Below are 20,382 nucleotides of genomic sequence, written 5' to 3'. Positions count from 1 at the left end.
TGAACTTGCACGTTTCATGAATCCAGTGATCCACATTCCACAATACTTGCGGGTTATAAAGTGAAAAAAAAATAATTCAATCTATTTGTGGCCGTAGGATTGTACACGGACGGCCAAGATTAAACCATCCACAGACTCCGCATAGAAGGGATCCAGAGAGGATCCGACTCCGGAAACCCCAACAAAAGTAACAGGACAGAGGAAGCTTGTTTAGTGTGTGGGTTGAGTTGTGAGACTGCGTCCGCGTCCGCGTCCGCAGATAATGTTGAGCCGTGGTGGCGGCTGCTCTCGTCTTACCCCTCACCTGCGACTTCGGGACTCCAACCTCCACCGGCTCAACCTCCACCTCCACCTCCACCTCCACCATCCGCAGCTGGGCTTCGGCTTCGGCTTTGTCTTTATCTTCGGCTTAGGGTTTTACAACACCAGAATCGCCCACCTCCGCTGCTACCCCTGCCCTCCGCCTCTCAAACCCCTACCCTTGTCGTCTGCCCTCTCTCACTCTCACTCTCACTCTCACTCTCACACAAGGGCGGTTCGTTTTTCGTCCATCCTTCCTTCTTCTTCTAAGGGGTGGTTTGGGAGTAAGGTCCTTAAAAAAAAAAAAAAAAGATCTATGAAAAAAAGCTGTGAGGGTTTTAGGTGTTTGGTAAACTGAAAAAAAAGAGCTTATTTTGGAAGCTGCTGTGAGATTAAGCTGAAATCAAAGGAAAAAGCTGAAGTTGCTATTTGTAGCTTTGAAAAAATGGTTTTTTTTTCAAAGCACATGGAGCTACAGTGCTCCTTTAATGAAAAGACTCATTATCAGACTGCTTTTTTTTTCAAAAGAATTTTTACAAAAAAGTTTACCAAACACTGCTGATTTTTTTCACAGCTGCTTATTCTCACTGCAGCTTTTTTTCAAAGCACAGCAATACCAAACCAGCTCTAAGTCGTCTTCCCCCGACATTACCGCCCTCCCCCATTGTTTTAGGTACTCTACTCTACTCAACTGCTCATCCCTGCTCTTTCCCTTTTATTTTATTTATCTTTTGCTTGATTTATAAATTCATTCAGTAATGCAATTCACATTTCATTTTACTTGTGATCAAATTTTCCCCTTGCTACAACTTAATCATATCTTAAATCTAAAAGGGTGTTCATTGTTCAGAATCTCATCTTGATATTGTTATCGTTCAATTTGGTTTAGAAATTACGATGTAGGAGTTAACATGAATCAATTGATTCGATTTTCCTTAATATGGTTTCAATGTTGATTACTTTTTAACATGAATCAATGGATTCAATTTTCCTTAAGATGGTTTCAATGTTGATTACTTTAGCTACACACCCTGCAATGCAAATATATGTAGGCATGTTTGTCTGTGGTCAAACTCTGATTCCATTCCCTTTTGCAAACCCAACGAGAAGATGAACGCGAGCTTCCCCCCGAAGGATTGTCCTCTGTTGCAGGTTTCATTCCACCTCTACTTTCCCCTTTTCACCTTCTCAACGGCATTTTCGTATCACATTATATATGTAAGCTTTTTCCTTAGTTTGATATTGTATGCAATATATTACAGTAAGAATTTTGTTAGCATATTATGCCATAATTCCTTTTAGCTGCTTCTTCAAGTACCAAGTCAGTATATTGCGATTTGCGATTCTTCTACACTGTGACACAGTGCATCTGGTGACGTTAGATTTACAGATGCTAATTTTGACGAGAACTAACCTTCTATGTCACCCAAGTCTAAAGTCATTTAAATAACTTCTAAGCAAAATAGGGGAAAGAAATTATCCACAGATTCGGAAAAGCACAAAGTTTCCTATGCTAACAAACACGCTTTGAGTAGAGTTTAAGGATTAAGAAAACTTCCAAGTTCCTCTATTCGGTTCATCAGAACTGCACCATTCCGATGTCCCCATATGCATTTTCAGTGATTCAACATGTTGTCTTTTGTAAAAAAAGTTATTCAACAAGTTGCATCTTAACACTCCCCCTTTGTTTCTAGTAAGTTTTCATCTAGTAAAAACATCATCTCCTTGTTGGGAACTGGAAACCCTAAACGTAAAGAATGCTGTGAACAATTGTATTTCTCAGTAATAGAGGAGTTTAACAACTCAACTTGTGCCAATTTTGTGGAGCTTAACAACCCTAAGCAACGGAAATAAATTTAAATGTGGTGAACAGACTCAACCACATCTCCGACATTCTAGGACTCTAGCTTGACTTGGTCTCTAAGTTACCATGTCAACTTTATTTAACCAAAACTTAATTAAACATGACTAAATAACTCTTAGCACCCTCCCTTAAACTGATTTCTACAAAAAACAGTTTAGGGTTTTTCTACCAGCATATAACCTTCTTCATGATCGACCACATCTCCTACATTGTAGGACTCTAGCTTGACTTGGTCTGTAAGTTACCACGTCACCTTTATTTAACTAGAACTTAATTAAACATCACTAGATAACTCTTAGCACCCTCCCTGATATCTACAAAAAACAGTTTTAGGATTTTTGTACCAGCACATAACATTTTTCATGATCAATGCTTTGGACTGATCACCTCTCCCAGACTGATCACCTCTCCATAAATGGGGGTAAGGCTAGCCGACATTCACCTCTCCTAGACCCTGCGTAAAGCGGGAGCCTTGTGCACTGGGTACGACCTTTAATGCTTTGGACTGAACAAACACCAAGCATTTTCCTCAACTTCTTGAATGCGGGTTGCTTCAAAGGTTTAGTTTAAGATGTCTGCAACCTGTGCTCATTCTTCATATAGTGAAAGATTGTTGTTGCTTTCCCAAGGACGTAGGCACATATAGCCGAACCATGTTAATTCTTAGTGTTATTTGTCTTGGTTATTTTGTTGTCGGTTTTTTGAGTTCATTCTGTTTTTCTCAATTTTAAACGTTATATTCACAACATGAATGAAAGCTTTCATCTAAATCAACAAAGGAAGACTTACATCCTCTCATGTGGTTGCTACAACCAATGTCCACGTACCTTGTCTCCTGATCAGTTTCTGTCAGTGCATGAAAGGCCATCAAAAGTGTATCTTCCTCCTTTTTCTTAGCAAAGTTTGATTATTCTCGTCTTTTCTTTTGGCAACTTTGTGTAGCACTCATGCTTGTAGTGACCAAAATTTCCACATTTATAACACTCAACCTTGGACGTCATAGTGGTCTCGTCTTTTTCTTGAGAGACAACATCTCTCCTGAAAACACAAGATGATTTGCTATCATCCTGATTCCCAAACCGTCCACCGCTTCGATGGCATTGACTACCTCTTCCTCCTCGAGCATTTAAGGGCTTAGAGAAAGTGGAAGCGTTCAGCGCTGTTTGTTCTTCACTGCAATGGTGCGGTTAAGCGTTTCATGCACTAACAAAGAGCTTTGGAGTTCATCATCTCGTAACTTAACAACGTCCTTTGACTCCTCAATTGAATAGACAACGTAGTCAAATTTTGGAGTCAATGATCTCAAAATCTTCTCAACGACTTTCACTTCTTCTATGGTGCCACCATTGGATCTCATCTTGCTTGCTGTTCCCAGGGTTCTAGCAAAGAAATCAATGATGGACTTACCTGATTTCATTTGTAGGGTTTCAAAGTCCTTGTTAGGGTTTGAAGCATTGCACGCTTCAATCTCTCTAACCCTTCATATTTCTTCTCCAAAGAGCCCCATATTTGTTTGGAGGTCTCCTCTGTTATAATTCTGACTTTCCTGTGGATCTTGCTCTTTGATGTATTCGGCAGTAGACTAAACTTAGCAAATTAGAGAATAACTAGAAACACACAAGATTTATGGTGGTTCGACATAACTTTTGCCTACATCCAGTTGTGATTTCCCTGGGTAAAGAAACCATGGCTTCTTTGAGTTAGCACTTTTGCAAAACTCTAGAACTAATCACCCTTTATCCACGTCAGCTGTGTCTGGCTTTTCTCTCTTTCCCTAGCCTTGCCACACCTTATTTATAATTATAAGGTGTGGTTTACATGCCTATTTTTTGATTAAGTTTCCTATTCTATACTTTCTTACCTTTTCCAATTAGACTTCTAGGATTCCTAATCTAATTGTATAAGGAAAATTTGATTCTTTCCTAGTCCTTCTAAGAATAGAGTCGGTGCACCCTTACTTTCGTTGTTGCTCAGTCAACACGACTCCCCTATGCTGGGCTTCGATCCCTGATTCCACAAGGTGCCAGTATTCTTTTCATCTAAGGAATTTTTCCATTAGCATGCTCCAATTGTCGTAATAACCATCAAACCATGGAATCACAAGTTGAACAAAATTCTCAATGGCTTTGTCAGTTGCCTATGTTTCTTGCTGCTGCAAGACACTATCTTTTTCGAGTTCTTCCAGAGCCCCAAAGTTAGCCAAGCTCCACGATAACCACACTTGACTTGTGCAGATTTTGTGGAGTTTAGCAACCCTAAGCGACATAAATAAATTCAAATGTGGTGAACAGACTCAACTGCATCTCCTACATTCTAGGACCCTAGCTTGACTTTAATTAAAACTTAATTAAACATGATAGTAGACACAACAGTCATATAAACATCTTCTAAAATTAATTTTCAGCATAAAGGAATCAAGCCTTTTGTACCATTGTCTTGGCAGCTTTCACATCCATCTCAATTTCCATGTTATGTTGTGCTGTCATTGCTAAAAACAATCTGATAGAAGTATGCTTGACTACGGGTGAAAGGACCTTGTCATAATTCGCCCCTTCCTTCTATGAGTACCCCTTAGCCACGAGTCTTGCTTTGAATCTCATGGCTTGCTGTTCATGTAGTCCTTCCTTTTTTTTTAAATACCCACTTGCATCCAACTAGCTTTGTCTTTGGGCATAGGAACCAACTCCCATATATAGGGTTCTTGTAAAGAGACTCCATTTCTTCTGTCATAGCACTTATCTAATTAGCTTGCTCATCACTTGCTATAGCTTCTTGATAAGTAGTTGGATACCTTGACTAATGTTCAGAGCATATTTAACTTCGTCTTGGTCAAACCCAAACTTGTCATGTTTCTTCTTGTTTCGATTGGGTTTGTCTAGTGCAATGTATCTCTTGAATACAGGTGGATCGTGGGTTGGAGTTCGAACCCTTGGGATATCTAGTGGAATGGAGTGCCTTCAATCTGCCCTATTTCCTGCTCCACTTGATTCTTAATTGTTGAGCGATACTGATGCTCTTCTTCTTCCCCAAAATTATCAGATTCAGCAACTTGCTCAATTGGCTCCACTTGAGCTTCATCTTCCTCTAGTTTGATTAACGGAATTCTTGTAAAACATATTGTGTTGTAGGTCACTACTTTCGGCTTTGTTTAGAGGCATGGTTGTCTCATCAAGACAACATCTTGGCTGACAACCTTCTTGTTGTTGATACCCCAAAGCTTAAAGCCGTTCACTCTTTTCTCAAAACCTAAGAATATGTAATGTGTAGACTTAGGTTTGAGCTTGGACCTTTCATCACTTGGAATATGTGCATAAGCATTGCAGCCAAACACCCTGAGCTTGGAGTAGTCCACTGGCTTCTTAGACCATACTCTTTTGCAATCTTAAAACGAAAACTGTAGATGGTGACCTATTAATCAAGTAGCTTGCATGATTAACAACCTCTGCTAAAAAACGATTAGGCAATTCTGCATGAAATCGATGCTTCTCTCTCTTTTCATGAGAGTTTAAGTTCCTCATGATGCCTTCCGGCTTATAGTGATTAGCAAACTCCTTACTTGTATAATCACCTCCATTGTCACTTCTCAGGCACTTGATCTTTTTTCCAATTTGATTCTCGGTTTCTGTCTTCCATTCCTTGAACTTTGCAAAAACCTTGGATTTCTGCTTCATGAAATAAACCCAAACTTTTCTCCATGAAAATAACAAAAAACTTCGCTTCACCGTTGGATTTAGTTGGTGCTGGGCCCAAACATCTAAGTGAATATGGCTGAGTTGCTCCTTGCTTCGATTATCTGCATTGCTACTTGTGAATGATACCTTCCTTTGCTTCCCGAGAACGCAATATTTACAGAAGTTCAGTTTGCAATGTGACGCTTTCCAACAGGCTTTTCTTGTGCAATTCATGCAACCTCTTCTAACTTATGTGCCCTAGCATGTGATGCTAGAGTTCAATAGTCTTCCGTTGTGGAAACAGCTGCTCCCCCAACTATCATAATCCCAATTAGCTTATACAACGTATTGGATTGTAGGTCACCTTGCATTACCACTAGTGATCTTTGGTCACATCGCATTGAGTCGTTCCTACTTTAGAACTGTACTCATAGTCCGGCCTTGTCTAAAGTACCCAAGGAAATCAAATTCTTCTTCATTCTAGGGATATAATTGGCGTTTCACAAAGTTCGTATCATTCAATCAAACATTCTGATTCTAACGTTGATGATTCCTCTTATAAGACATGGTGAATCGTCCCCATTAAATCTTCTCTGCTGCTGACCTCTTTGTAGGTACCGAACCATTCTCTTACTGCACACATATGGCATGTGTATTCGGTACCCGAAATCTACCTTGTGAAAGCCTTGGAGCCTGATGTTACTGAAAGAAGCTCTCTGTCACTCGCTTCTTAAGTGACTGCATAAGCTAAACTTGAGCTTCCTTCCATCTTGCAGTTCTTCTCCTTCCAAATTTTGCAGTTTTTCTTCAATGATTGGCAAAACCACATTCTAAACAACCATCCTTCTTTTCCTTTTTTTCTCGGATTTTGATCTACCCTTGTAGCCACATCATCATCTTTGTAAATTTCTTCGACCTTCTAAAGATTGGCTATGCAATTCTAAAACCTTCATACTTGATCTTCAATATCACCTCTTTCCAGTAGAATCCTGAGTAGTTCATCCTTGAGAAATAGTTTATTGGACATGTTTTTGCCCATATAAACATTCTCCAACTTGTCCCATGCTTCCTTAGCAGTTATCTTTTCTGTGATGTGGGATCTGACTGATTTTGCAAGATGGATCTCAATGGAGCTCGTGGCCTTCTTGAGAACCTTGTTCCGTGCCTCTACTGTCATGTTCGTAGGCTTCTCAGCAACGAGTGCGTCATCCAACTCTTGCTGTATCAATACATTCTTCATCATCCTTTGCCAGTCTGTGAAGTCATCCTTGCCATCAAAAGGTTTTAATGCAGGCCCTAGGTCTGCGTTTGCCTTTCCTTTTGACATCATAGAACACCTTGAACTAAGCTCTTGATACCAATTGTTATATTCTGACTCTCCTGTGGATTGAAGTATCTGGCAATAGACTAAACTTAGCAAATTAGAGAATAATTAGAAACACACAAGATTTATATTGGTTCGGCAGAACTTTTGCCTACTTCCAGTTGTGATTTTCCTGGGTAGATAAACCACGACTTCTGTGATTAATAGTAGAGTTTTACAGTACTTCTGCAAAACTATAGAACTAATAACCCTTTATCCCTCTCGGCTGTCCATGGCTTTTCTCTCTTTCCGTAGCCTTGCCGCAACCTATTTATAAGTATAGAGTGTGGTTTACATGCCTATTTTCTAATTAAGTTTCCTATTCTATATGGAATAAGAAAGTACACTCTCTTACCTATTCCAATTAGACTTCTAGGATTCCCAATCTAATTGTATAAGGAAATTTAATACATTCCTATTCCTCTTAAGAGAAGAAACGGTGCACCCTTACCTTTGTTGTTGCTCAGTCAACGTGACTCCCTCTACTGGGGCTTCGATCCCTGATTCCACAAGGTGCCAGTATTCTTTTAATTTGAGGAAGTTTTCCATCAACATGCTCCAATTGTCGTAATAACCATCAACCCGTGGAATCACAGGTTGAACAAAACTCTCTGGCTTTCTCAGTTGCCAATGTTTCTTACTGCTGCAAGACACTCTCTTTTTCGAGTTCTTCCAGAGCCAAAGGGGCTCTGATACCAGATATTGGGAACTGGAAACACTAAACGTAAAGAATGCTTTGAACAATTCTATTTCTCAGTAATTGAAAGCTGAGGATTCTCATTATAACCGACTGAATAAGTTTACATCTGAAATAGCGTTAGCCAAGCTCCACAATAACCACTAACTTGACTTGTGCAGATTTTCTGGAGTTTAGCAACCCTAAGCAACAGAAATAAATCCAAACGTGGTGAACAGACTCAACTGCATCTTCTACATTCTAGGACTCTAGCTTGACTTTAATTAAAACTTAATTAAACATTACTAAGTAACTCTTCACGCTCCTTTAGATGGATGCGACTCTCGTGGAATATATCTTTCTATATTTTCGATTGACCTTCCCCTCATTGATTCTGAGCCTGTACTTTTGGTTGCTTGCTGCATATCACCTTGTATCCTCATAAAGAAGGTTTTCCATTTGTTCATTATATATTAACTTCTTTGGTACACTTTCTGTATTCGTCTTAAGATATGCAACTTATTTCTCTTTTGTTATCATTCCCAGGAGGAATAGTCGCACTGGGAAAATTTGATGCCCTTCACATTGGTCATCGAGAACTTGCGGTTCAAGCATCCAAGGTTGGACCTCCGTTCCTTTTGTCATTTGTTGGAATGGCTGAAGTACTGGGTTGGAAACCAAGGTATTGTCATTAGTTATGATCTGAGCTGCACATTGGAACTCAATTTCCTTGTTTGGGTGGTTCTAGCTTTGTTAAATTAACTTCATATATTCTTGTAAATTCAATTGAACAGGGCTTCCACAGTTGCTAAATGTGATCGCAAGTGGGTTCTTTCCTCTTGGGCCTCGTACTGTGGTGACATGGCACCTGCAGAGTTTGAGATTGAATTTTCAAGTGTTCGACGTCTAACACCAAGGCAATTTGTTGAGAAATTATTGAAAAAGCTTGGAGTGCGTGGGATTGTGGCAGGTAAGTTAATTTAAAGAAATCCATTGATTACATACTTTAAGTTAGAAATGGAGTTTGCAGTGGCTGGTTGTGGCAGGTGAAAACTACCGATTTGGATACAAAGCTGCGGGTGATGCGACAGAGCTGGTGAGGTTGTGTGAAGAGTATGGCATTGGGGCTTATATCATAAACCCTGTTATGGACAAGAATGAATGCTCCATAAATATACAGTGGAGTGATTTGAAAGACAGGGGACAAGTCTCGTCTACTCGCGTTCGCCGTGGCCTTGCTGTGGGAGATATGAAGTATGTCTCACAACTCTTGGGTCGGCAGCATCGTCTGATAATGAATGCTTCGAAGGACCAGGAAGGATTTCCAGGCAGCAAACACAAGTTATCAGTTCCAAAGTCTAGTTTGTTAAATCTGGCTCCGAAGGAGGGTCTGTACGAGAAGTGTTATCTTTGTATTGGGGAGGATGCTGACCGAGCATCATCGTGTAGGGTGGTGGTTGACACGGGGTACGTCCATATAGAAATGGATGATGAGGTGGACGTAGGCGTATGTAATAGAGTTGGTACACATGACTTGAGGCTCTTACGTATTGAATTTGGTGATTCGCAATCTTGAGTATGTTTAAATGATTTGATTTTCATTTCGTCTTTTTAAAAGAAGGATGAAATCCGTCATCCTCTTCCGAAAAATAATGAATGGCACACACATGAGAGAGAGAGAGAGAGAGAGAGAGAGAGAGAGAGAGGTATTACCTTTCTGATTGTGCTACATTCATGATGGATTCATGGATGATGAGGGTACATCACATATATCATTATTGCAACCCATAAATTTTGTACAAAATTATAAATTTTAGTTATAGAAAATATTTTACACGGGAGTGAAGAAAAATGTTGTAAGACCAATGAACGTAATCTTACCATTAATTAGGTCTTAAAACTAATTTTTCTTGACTTTTAAAGGTTAAAAATAGAAAAATTAATATAACCTAATGGAGGGCTCCCAAATATATTTTATATGTTGAAAATATTTTGAATATCTTAAATTATTCTTAGTAAAAAATGTTGTGCAACTAGAAAGGCTCGTATTTTGGCTTATAACGAATCTTGTACAAATTCACAAAATCGATTAGAAAACGTGAGTTATACTCACAGCTTTTGTCAAAAAATTGAAATTTTTAGTTTTAGAGAATATTTTGCGTGGGAGTTAAGAAAAATGTTGCAAGACATTTCAATGTGATTCTACCAATTATTAGGTCACGAAACTATTTCTTATTGATTTTTAAAGTTGAAAAATAGAAAAATAAATATAAACTATTAAGGGGTCTCAAAATATATTTTTATGTGTCGAAAATATTTGGAATGTCCTAAATTAATTTTAGTAAAAATGCGGCGCGACTAGAATGACTCGCATTTGACTTAAAATGAATCTTGTAAAATCAATTGGAAAACGTGGGTTATAACTCACGATTTTGGTCAAAAAATTGAAATTTTTAGTTTTATGAAATATTTTGCACAGGAGTTAAGAAAAATGTTGCAAGACATTTGAATGTGATCCTACCATTTATTAGGTCATGAAACTATTTTTTCTTGATTTTTAAAGGGTTTAAAATAGAAAAATTAATATAAACTAATAGAGGGTCCCAAAATATATTTTCACGTGTTGAAAATATTTGGAATATTGTAAAGTAATTTTAGTAAACATTATGCGACTAGAATCACTCGAATTTTGGCTTATAATGAATCTTGTATAAATTCTCAAAGTCGATTATAAAACGTGGTTTATAAGTCACAGTTTTTGTCAAAAATTGAAATTTTTAGTTTTAGGAAATATTTTGCGTGGGAGTTAAGAAAAATGTTGCAAGACATTTGAACGTGATCCTACCAATTATTTGGTCCTGTAACTATTTTTTATTGATTTTTAAAGGTTAAAAATAAAAATAAACATAAACTATTGTGGGGTCACAAAATATAACTTTATGTGTCGAAAACATTTGGAATGTACTAAATTAATTTTAGTAAACATGCAGTGCTACTAGAATGGCTCGCATTTTGGCTTCATATGGATCTTGTATGAATTCTCAAAATCAATTGGAAAAATAAGGGTTATATAACTCACAGTTTTGGTCAAAAAATCGAAATTTTTAGTTTTAGGAAATATTTTGCGCGGGAGTTAAAAAAAAATGTTCCAAGACATTTGAATGTGATCGTACCATTTATTAGGTACCGAAACTATTTTTTTATTGATTTTAAAGGTTAAAAATAGAAAGATTAATATAAACTAATGCCCCAAAATATATGTTTACGTGTGGAACATAATTGGAATATCCTAAACTAATTTTAGTAAACATGCAATGTGACTAAAATCGAATTTGGGCTTATAATGAATCATGCATAAATTCTCAAAATCGATTGGAAAACGTAGGTTACAACTCACAATTTTTGTCAAAAATTGAAACTTTTAGTTTTAGAAAATATTTTGCACGGGAGTTGAGAAAAATGTTGCAAAGCATTTGAAGTGATCCTACCATTTATTAGGTCCCAAAACCATTTTTTGTGATTTTTAAAGTTTAAAAATAGAAAAATTTAGAAAACATGCGATGCGACTACAATGACTCGAATTTTGGCTTATAATGAGTTTTGTATAAATTCTCAAAGTTGATTGGGAAAACGTGGATTATAAGTCACAGTTTTTGTCAAAAAATTCAAATTTTTAGTTTTAGGAAATATTTTGCGTGGGAGTTAAGAAAAATATTGCAATACATTTGAATGTGATCTGACCAATTATTAGGTCCCAAAACTATTTTTTATTAATTTTATGAAGTTAAAAAATAGACAGAAAAAAATATAAACTGTTAGAGGGTCTCAAAATATATTTTTATGTTTCAACAAAAAAATTAAAATATTATGCTTCAAAAATATTTGGAATGTCCTAAATTAATTTTAGTAAACATGCAGTGCTAATAGAATGGCTCGCATTTTGGCTTAAAACGGATCTTGTATAAATTCTGAAAATCAATTAGAAAACATGGGTTAATAACTTGATGTTTTGGTCAAAAAATTGAAATTTTTAGTTTTAAGAATTATTTTGCGTGGGAGTTAAGAAAAATGTTGCAAGACATTTGAATGTGATCCTACCATTTATTAGGTCCCGAAACTATTTTTCTTGATTTTTAAAGGTTAAAAATAGAAACGTTAAAATAAACTAATAGAGGGCCCAAAAATATATTTTTACGTGTTGAAAATATTTAGAATATCCTAAATTAATTTTAGTAAACTTGTAATGCGACTAGAATGACTCGAATTTTGGCTTATAATGAATCTTGTATAAATTCTCAAAATCGATTGGAAAACATGGGTTATAACTCACAGTTTTGTAAAAAATTGAAATTTTTAGTTTTAGGAAATATCTTGCGTTTAGGAAAAATGTTGCAAGACATTTGAATGTGATCCTACCAATTATTAGGTCCCAAAACTATTTCTTATTGATTTTAAAAGTTGAAAAATAAGAAAATAAATATGAATTATTAAGGGGCTCAAAATATATTGTTATTTGTCATACATATTAGGAAATTCCTAAATTAATTTTATGAAACATGCGGTGCGACTAGAATGACTCGCATTTTGACTTAAAATGAATCTTGTAAAAATTCTCAAAATCAATTGAAAAATGTGGGTTGTAACACACATTTTTTGTAAAAAATTGAAATTTTAGTTTTAGGAAATACTTTGCATGGGAGTTAAGAAAAATGTTGCAAGACATTTGAATGTGATTGTACCAATTATTTGGTCCCGGAACAATTTTTTATTGATTTTTAACTTGAAAAATAAATATAAACTATTAGGGGGTCACAAAAAATAATTTTATGTGTCGAAAATATTTGCAATGTCCTAAATTAAGTTTAGTAAGCATGTAGTGCAAAAGGTATAAAATATCGATGATATCGGAAATATCGGTTATCCAAAAACACATAAATGTGGATGGAAATATCGGGATATTATCGATATCGATAAAAATTGAATAAAAACCATGGAAATTATAAGAAAAACTTGGAAATTTTTATTGAAACTTTGCAGGATGTTTATTTAGTCAATTATCTATTAGTTTATCACAAAAAATTGGAAGGAAATGCATTGCATGATAGATATAATATATTTAAGTTGATTATATAGCGAGCTGGCAAATATTGTGAGTGTAGAAAATATGTAGTAATTAATGAAAGAAGTTTAAACACACCATAATCATTTATATATAATGAATTAGTACAATATTTTACACTTTATACATTGCATGGTAAGATACATGAGTGACTTAGCAAGGTCTAAAATATCGATGATATCGGAAATATCGGTAGTCCAAAAACACGGAAATTTCGATGGAAATATCGGGATATTATGGATATTTTAGACCAACTATAGTGACTCACATTTTGGCTTAAAATGAATCTTGTAAAGATTCTTAAAATCAATTGGAAAACGTGGACTCACAATTTTGATCAAAAAATAAAAAATTTAGTTTTACGAAATATTTTGCGCAGGAGTTAAGGAAATTGTTGCATGACATTTGAATGTGATCCAACCATTTATTAGGTCTTGAAATTATTTTTTCTTGATTTTTAAAGGTTTAAAATAGAAAAATTAATATAAACTAATAGAGGGCCCCATAATATATTTTTATGTGTCGAAAATATGTGGAATATCCTAAATTATCTTTAGTAAACATTAAGCGACTAGAATCACTCGAACTTTGGCTTATAATGAATCTTGTATAAAGTCACAAAATCAATTGGAAAACATGAGTTATAACTCATAGTTTTTGTAAAAAAATTGAAATTTTTAGTTTTAGGAAATATTTTGCATGGGAATTAAGAAAAATGTTGCAAGACATTTGAATTGATCCTACCAATTATTAGGTCCCAAAACAATTTTTTATAGATTGTTAATGTTGAAAAATAGAAAAATAAGTATAAACTATTAGGGGCACACAAAATATATTTTTATGTGTCTAAAATATTTGGAATGTCCTAAAATTTAACAAACATGCGTTGCGACTAGAGTGACTCGCATTTTGGTTTAAAATGAATCTTGTAAAAATTCTCAAAATCAATTGGAAAACATGGGTTATAACTCACAATTTTTGTCAAAAAATTGAAATTTTTAGTCTTAAGAAATATTTTGCACGGGAGTTAAGTAAAATGTTGCAATACATTTGAATGCGATCCTACCATTTATTAGGTCATGAAACTAATTTTTCTTGATTTTTAAAGGTTTAAAATAGAAAAACTAATATAAACTAATAGAGGGCCCCAAAATATATTTTTACGTGTTGAAAATATGTGGAATATCCTAAATTATCTTTAGTAAACATTATGAGACTAGAATCACTTGAACTTTGGCTTATAATGAATCTTATATAAAGTCACAAAATCGATTGGAAAACATGAGTTCTAACTCACAGTTTTTGTAAAAAAATTGAAATTTTTTGTTTTAGGAAATATTTTGCGTGGGAGTTAAGAAAAATGTTGCAGGATATTTGAATGTGATCATACCAATTATTAGGTCCCAAAACTATTTCTTATTGATTTTTAAAGTTGAAAAATAGAAAATAATTATGAATTATTAAGGGGCTCAAAATATATTTTTATGTGTCGTACATATTAGGAATGTCCTAAATTAATTTTATGAAACATGCGGTGTGACTAGAATGACTCGCATTTTGGCTTAAAATGAATCTTGTAAAATTTCTCAAAATCAATTGGAAAACGTGGGTTATAACACACAGTTTTGGTCAAAAAAATTAAAATTTTTAGTTTTATGAAATATTTTGCGTGGGAGTTAAGGAAATTATTGCAAGACATTTGAATGTGATCCTACAATTTATTAGGTCCTTAAACTATTTTTTCTTGATTTAAAAAAATTTAAAATAGAAAAATTAATATAAACTAATAAAGGGCCCCCAAATATATTTTTACGTGTTGAAAATATTTATCCTAAATTATCTTTAGTAAACATTATGCGATTAGAATAACTCGAACTTTGGCTGATAATAAATCTTGTATAAAGTCACAAAATCGATTGGAAAACGTGAGTTACTCATAGTTGTTGTAAAAAAAAAATGAAATTTTTAGTTTTAGGAAATATTTTGCGTGGGAATTAAGAAAAATGTTGCAAGACATTTGAATGTGATCCTACAAATGATTAGGGCCCAAAACTAGTTTTTATTTATTTTTAATGTTGAAAAATAGAAAAATAAGTATAAACTATTGAGAACTTTAACGAAAAGCACCCGGTACTGTTCACTTTAACGAAAAACCACATTTTTACACTAAAAAGTCAATTATGGTACTATTCACTTTACCCTTTATTTTGTCCTTATCATTAAAACTCAAAGTTTTCAAGCCATTTTCATTAGTTTTCCTTAAACTATTAGGGGGACTCAAAATATATTTATATGTGCCGAAAATATTTGGAATGTCCTAAATTAATTATAGTAAACATGCGGTGCAACTAGAGTGGCTGCATTTTGGCTTAAAATGAATCTTGCTAAAATTATCAAAATCAATTGGAAAACATGAGTTATAACTCACAATTTTGGTCAAAAAAGTTAAATTTTTTAGTTTTATGAAATATTTTGCACGGGAGTTAAGGAAATTATTGCAATTTGAATGTGATCCTACAATTTATTAGGTCCTCAAACTATTTTTTCTTGATTTGAAGTATCCGTCCTTTTTTATTTGTTGTTTTTTTCTTTTCATTTTTTCCCAATAAAATAAAATTTTAAATTTTTTATACATTTATATGGGATAATAATCTCTCTCCTAAAATGGAGGAGTGGGGTTATTGGCCCCCTTTTCTAGTGAGATTTAATACACGTCTTCCCCTTTTTTATTTTATTTTTATTTTTTTCTTCTAATAAAATGAATTTTAGATTTATATTTTTTTTACAAAATTGTCCTTGTGTGTTTTCATGTATCAAATTCGGTCAGTTCTTTTTTTTTTGTTTAAGGGGATTTTTAGTCTAATTTTTTTTTTGTGAAGCTTTGAAACATCAAAGTGTGCTTCTGGCTTTCTAATATAATGATTATATTCTCCGCATAAGAAATAAAAGAAGCAAATTATTATGTAAACAGTATGGAAAATATTGATCGCCTCCTCTCCATGTCTCCGGACTCTTTTGCTTCGTTAGTGGGAATATTCTCCACGAATATCCTCTTATCCCAAATATTTGATTGTGCAAGTGCCCATAAATACCAAATAAGCAAAAACTCTTTTGATAGTTCTCATATTTTGTTTTTCTTTTAAAAAAATAGATAAATGATGGTAAGTCATGATTATTTATTAATTTCGGATCGATAAGGTCCTGGAGAATTTTACCTTGTTTTTTACCACAGTCAAGCAGACTAACTAGGAAGCTACAGTCCGCGCATTGCTGCTGTTGGTAATTTCCATGTCTTGAATTTCATAAATTTTCAGGTATGAAAATATAAAATATAGAAAATATCTAGCTTAATTTAAGCACATAAATAAATTCCTTACAGTTATAAATAAACAATCCTAAATTGATTTATCTTTTTGGGGTCTAATTGATTAATATAACTAAAAGGTAATCCCGCACCGCACCGCAAGCAACAGAAAAAGCAAAAGAGGCGCGGGGGGACCAACAGAGGAGAAAGGGAAAAGGCAAGCCCGCACTGCAGCAACAGAGAGAGAGAGAGATAAGGAAAAGAGGCGGAAGGGAAGAGGAGGGGAGGGAGGGGCCTCGCCGTTCGCCATTCACCACCTCCTTCTCTTCCTTGGTTTAATTTCTTCAGTCAGGTCAGCCTCCTCTCAACCTTTTCTCTGAAAATTGTTTATTCATTCTCACAATATTTATTTTCGTCATCGAATTAAATTAAATTGAATTCTAAATCATCTCATTTAGATATAGGATTTTTTTTTGTTTATTTGTTTTGTTTTTTACGTTAAAAGATGACATAATTCAATTAAACCACAGAATGAACAACTTAATGAATCCTAAGAACTTTTATTTCCAAACGAAGAAATAGGAAAATTTCTTAAAAACACGAAAAAGGCCATTGGGCAAAACGGTCTTTTTATCTGCTCTGCCAAATTGCCAATGAGCTCGCGGTCCTAGGTTGCCGGAAGCTCCTGCCTTTCCCTACCGACCCTATCAGCCCCTAAACTTCTAAACTTTTATTTTCTTTTTATTTTAAACGTGGCATTGTTCTACTGGACCTTGTGTTTGAACCGCCAGCTTGGATTTTTATTTTCTATGCTTTTAAAAAACAAAAACAAACATCAGAATCCAGGAAAGCTTTGGTAATCTCCAGGGAAGAAAACGAAGAAAGGAAGGATCAGGCAAGGAGGAGGGTTCTTGCAAATTGCTATTGGTTGGTCGGTGTCGGGTGCGCGTGGTGGTGATAATCGGGCTGTCTGTCAAACGACATTGACAGCCCGATTTAGTTTTTGTTAGAAACTTACAAGTACAAGCAACGCGGTGAGAATATTTCTTTTGACAATCAACGAATATGCGCTCCCCAAACCAACCCACTTTTCGGTTTTCTATCCACTATTAAATTCTAATTCTTGCGTGTTTTTCATGCGCTTATAAATTCCGATTCCAATTTTTATTATTTCTTTCGTCGTTTGAATTCCTTATTCCAATTTGATACAATCCCAATTCCTTATTTGTTGGTGCTTGACTATTCTTCTTGGTGGTTTGTATTTATCGTCATATTTCCATTCATTCATTTTCTCTGCAGGTGATTCCCGTGCTTGAAATTGTTGGCTTTCTGGGAAATCTGGTCGCTTGGCTTGCTTGTCATTTCCTTTTCATATGTTGAATGGTGGTTGCTTGATATTCGCATGAGATATTTTGGGCGCCCTTACCAACAATATGGCTTCCTTGTCTGGAATGGTTCAACGACCTCTCGTTGCGGCTGCTGCCGTTGCTGTTGCCTCGGTTTCTGCTGACATCTCTGATAAATTGCCGTCTTACCGATCCAATGACGCTTGTTCTACGTCGGGTTTATCACACAACACCTCCTTGCAAGATTGGAACTCATCCTGGGTTTCACATATTTCGGTTTCTAAGCTCGCAAACTTGTCCTTTGTCTCTAGAATTCCAGTTCCTGTGCCCAACATTAACTTCCCAATTCCTAACACGGGCTGCAATTTTGTTCCCAAGCAGCTATATTCATCGGTTGCATCTTCACCTCTTCTTCTTAATCTGTATCAGTCCGCAGACCTGGTTAAAGCACGAAAGCCAGCTTCGTATAACCATGATATATCATCTACCTCCCCATCTGAGGTCTCGTACAGATGGCATTTACCTGAACCGAATGCCATAGATGTTTCAGGCGGTTCTGATTGCTCATCAGCAAAGTTCAGGACTGTGGTGGTTTTGCTAGGATGGTTGGGAGCAAAGCAAAAACATCTCAAGAAGTATGCCGAGTGGTATACTTCCAGGGGATATCATGCTATTACATTTACTTTGCCCATGTCTGACATTCTCAAATACCAACCTGGCGGGAAAGTTGAAGAGCACATCGACTCGCTTGTGAGCCATTTGGCTGATTGGTTAGAAGAGGAACATGGAAAGAACATGGTGTTCCATACTTTTAGCAATACTGGATGGTTAACGTGAGTCCAGTCCCTACTTATATTCTTTTTCTTATATAAACTCCATGTGCGATTTCCCCGTTCTCCTGTGTAACCATTTCCTGGTTTGCTGCATCTTACAGGTATGGGGTAATTTTGGAGCAGTTCCAGAAGCACGATCCTTCTCTAATGGGCAGGATTCGGGGCTGCGTTGTGGATTCTGCACCTGTTGCAGCACCTGACCCCCAGGTAAACGATAGTTGCAGTTCTGTAACTGGGAAAGAGCAGAAGTTATCTACCGATCATATTTAAAAGATAAAAAGTTATCTACACATACTCCATTTGGCACCAGACATAACCTGTTGCTGTCATTTTTTAGAGTGTGGATCATGTTTCTATGAATTTGACCAATATAATACTTCATTTTGCTCAATATAGTTGTAGCAGCAGAGCCTATCACTACCACCTTGCCCAAATGTTGTAGGAATATCCAAAGAAAACGTATTGGTTTCTGAGTTTTGTGTGGCTCATTCAGACAGCTGTTTGGGTTTGTTATGCAAATGATCTGTTTTTTTAGTTTTTTCTGGGTTCCAGGTTTTTTCTTAGAATCTTAGATGATTTGTGTTTGGATGAGTGTGCTATCTAATTCTTGCCCTTGTGCAGGTCTGGGCTTCTGGTTTCTCTGCAGCCTTTCTGAAAAAGCGTAGTGTAGCAGCAAAAGGAACAATGGACTCAAATGAGTCGGGGATGGATGCTTTGGTTGGCAGCAATAATGAAGTAGTGGCACCCAAACCTGCTGTAACCGAAGCAGCATTGCTAGTAGTCTTGGAGAAGTTCTTTGGGGTGGTTTTGAAATTTCCTACAGTGAACAGGTAGCCTATCTTATTCTTCCTTGCCCTTTTATTTTCATAGAATTATCCGAGGTGGACGTGAATCTTCATGCACCTTCCCATGTTACAAATTTCCGTTTATGCTTGAATTCATTCACATCACGGCTCACCTGTGTTATATAATCCTAGAAGAACCATTGTCAAAGCAAATGTCAAATTAGTATTGGCAAGAGTTGTTCTCTCCTTGTATGGAAAGTAATATGAATCTTATTGTTGGGATTGCAGGAGGCTTTCTGATGTGTTAAGCCTATTGTCAGCGTGCCAACCAAGTTGTCCGCAATTGTATATCTACAGCTCTGCAGACAGGGTGATTCCTGCAGGGTCAGTGGAATCATTCATAAAGGAGCAAAAGAGGGCGGGACATGCGGTTAGGGCTTGCAACTTTGTGTCGACGCCACACGTTGATCATTTCAGAAACGACCCAAAACTGTACACTTGTGAGCTAACCGGGTTTCTGGAGGACTGCGTGCTTCCTTGTTGCAAACAGTCGCATTGATTGATCGAAACCATGGAGTCACCGAAGATGATTCTAAAATTCTTTCTGTTACTTGTGGTTAAATTTACACAGCATATCCAATTAATTCATTTGTGTAGAGGTGGTTGAATGCAACACAGGATATCCATTTTCCGCTGTTTGTTTTCACATCACATGCTACAGACAATATATACAAACAGATTATTCTCATCGATCAACTGTCAAGTTTTACCAAAGGATGAATGATGATGTTAGTTGTACCCATTTGCAGTTTTGATCTTTTGATACGCATTGAAACGGGGGGACATCAAAACATTACCTATAGCAGAACTTGTACTTGGGCTCTTTTTACTGCACTAAAAAGAGTCGATCCGTGTATCTATTTTAATTGTAATCCACCATTCCACGTTGGCTCATGACTTGGACCAACCCTGGTGACCGTATACCTCTTTCCAGTCGGAGCAGAGGTGAACAAAAAATAATTTGACTCATTTTTTTATTCGGAGTTGGTATCCATATGATAGGCTACAACTTACAAGCCTACAACCACCCATTTTATATAATTTTTTTCAAATTTATATTC

At 35.8% G+C, this 20,382-nt stretch overlaps 2 protein-coding genes and 1 long non-coding RNA gene across 6 annotated transcripts; 2 read left to right on the top strand and 1 right to left on the bottom strand.

Annotated features, from left to right (window-relative positions):
- Window positions 1-199: 199 nt before the first annotated feature.
- LOC126596226 (FAD synthetase 2, chloroplastic-like) lies at window positions 200-9,475 on the top strand. Of its 2 annotated transcripts, XM_050262738.1 has the most exons (6): window positions 200-553; window positions 918-973; window positions 1,400-1,452; window positions 8,421-8,556; window positions 8,669-8,844; window positions 8,921-9,475. In XM_050262738.1, the coding sequence occupies exons 1-6, from the start codon at window positions 263-265 to the stop codon at window positions 9,448-9,450; spliced, it is 1,242 nt and encodes a 413-aa protein (XP_050118695.1). In that variant the 5' UTR covers window positions 200-262; the 3' UTR covers window positions 9,451-9,475. The 2 variants fall into 2 exon arrangements, with proteins under 2 accessions (XP_050118695.1, XP_050118696.1); XM_050262739.1 differs by lacking the exons at window positions 200-553; window positions 1,400-1,452 and having other exon boundaries at window positions 933-973.
- Window positions 405-1,513, bottom strand: LOC126596228 (uncharacterized). Its single transcript, XR_007613920.1, has 3 exons — window positions 1,405-1,513; window positions 918-978; window positions 405-553 (listed from the first exon to the last, which is right to left on the bottom strand). It is a non-coding gene; the product is annotated as an uncharacterized LOC126596228 (long non-coding RNA).
- Window positions 9,476-16,457: 6,982 nt separating the features above from the next.
- LOC126597372 (uncharacterized) lies at window positions 16,458-20,063 on the top strand. Of its 3 annotated transcripts, none has more exons than XM_050264161.1 (5): window positions 16,458-16,649; window positions 17,597-18,476; window positions 18,578-18,683; window positions 19,098-19,306; window positions 19,550-20,063. In XM_050264161.1, the coding sequence occupies exons 2-5, from the start codon at window positions 17,731-17,733 to the stop codon at window positions 19,818-19,820; spliced, it is 1,332 nt and encodes a 443-aa protein (XP_050120118.1). In that variant the 5' UTR covers window positions 16,458-16,649; window positions 17,597-17,730; the 3' UTR covers window positions 19,821-20,063. The 3 variants fall into 3 exon arrangements, with proteins under 3 accessions (XP_050120118.1, XP_050120116.1, XP_050120117.1); XM_050264159.1 differs by lacking the exon at window positions 16,458-16,649 and adding an exon at window positions 17,137-17,331; XM_050264160.1 differs by lacking the exon at window positions 16,458-16,649 and having other exon boundaries at window positions 17,358-18,476.
- The last annotated feature ends 319 nt before the right edge of the window (window positions 20,064-20,382 follow it).

Source organism: Malus sylvestris, chromosome 13 (assembly GCF_916048215.2).
Source record: "Malus sylvestris chromosome 13, drMalSylv7.2, whole genome shotgun sequence".
Classification (NCBI taxonomy): domain Eukaryota; kingdom Viridiplantae; phylum Streptophyta; class Magnoliopsida; order Rosales; family Rosaceae; genus Malus; species Malus sylvestris.
The sequence above is the reverse complement of the archived record's forward strand: the minus strand, read 5'-3'. Positions and strand labels throughout refer to the sequence as shown.

Coding starts and splice junctions, on each gene's coding strand:
- LOC126596226 (XM_050262738.1), top strand. CDS start 263: ATGTTGAGCCGTGGTGGCGGCTGCTCTCGTCTTACCCCTCACCTGCGA. Junction 554..917: donor CGGTTCGTTTTTCGTCCATC/CTTCCTTCTTCT, acceptor GCACAGCAATAC/CAAACCAGCTCTAAGTCGTC. Junction 1,453..8,420: donor AGGATTGTCCTCTGTTGCAG/GTTTCATTCCAC, acceptor TATCATTCCCAG/GAGGAATAGTCGCACTGGGA.
- LOC126597372 (XM_050264161.1), top strand. CDS start 17,731: ATGGCTTCCTTGTCTGGAATGGTTCAACGACCTCTCGTTGCGGCTGCT. Junction 18,477..18,577: donor AGCAATACTGGATGGTTAAC/GTGAGTCCAGTC, acceptor TGCATCTTACAG/GTATGGGGTAATTTTGGAGC. Junction 18,684..19,097: donor TTGCAGCACCTGACCCCCAG/GTAAACGATAGT, acceptor GCCCTTGTGCAG/GTCTGGGCTTCTGGTTTCTC.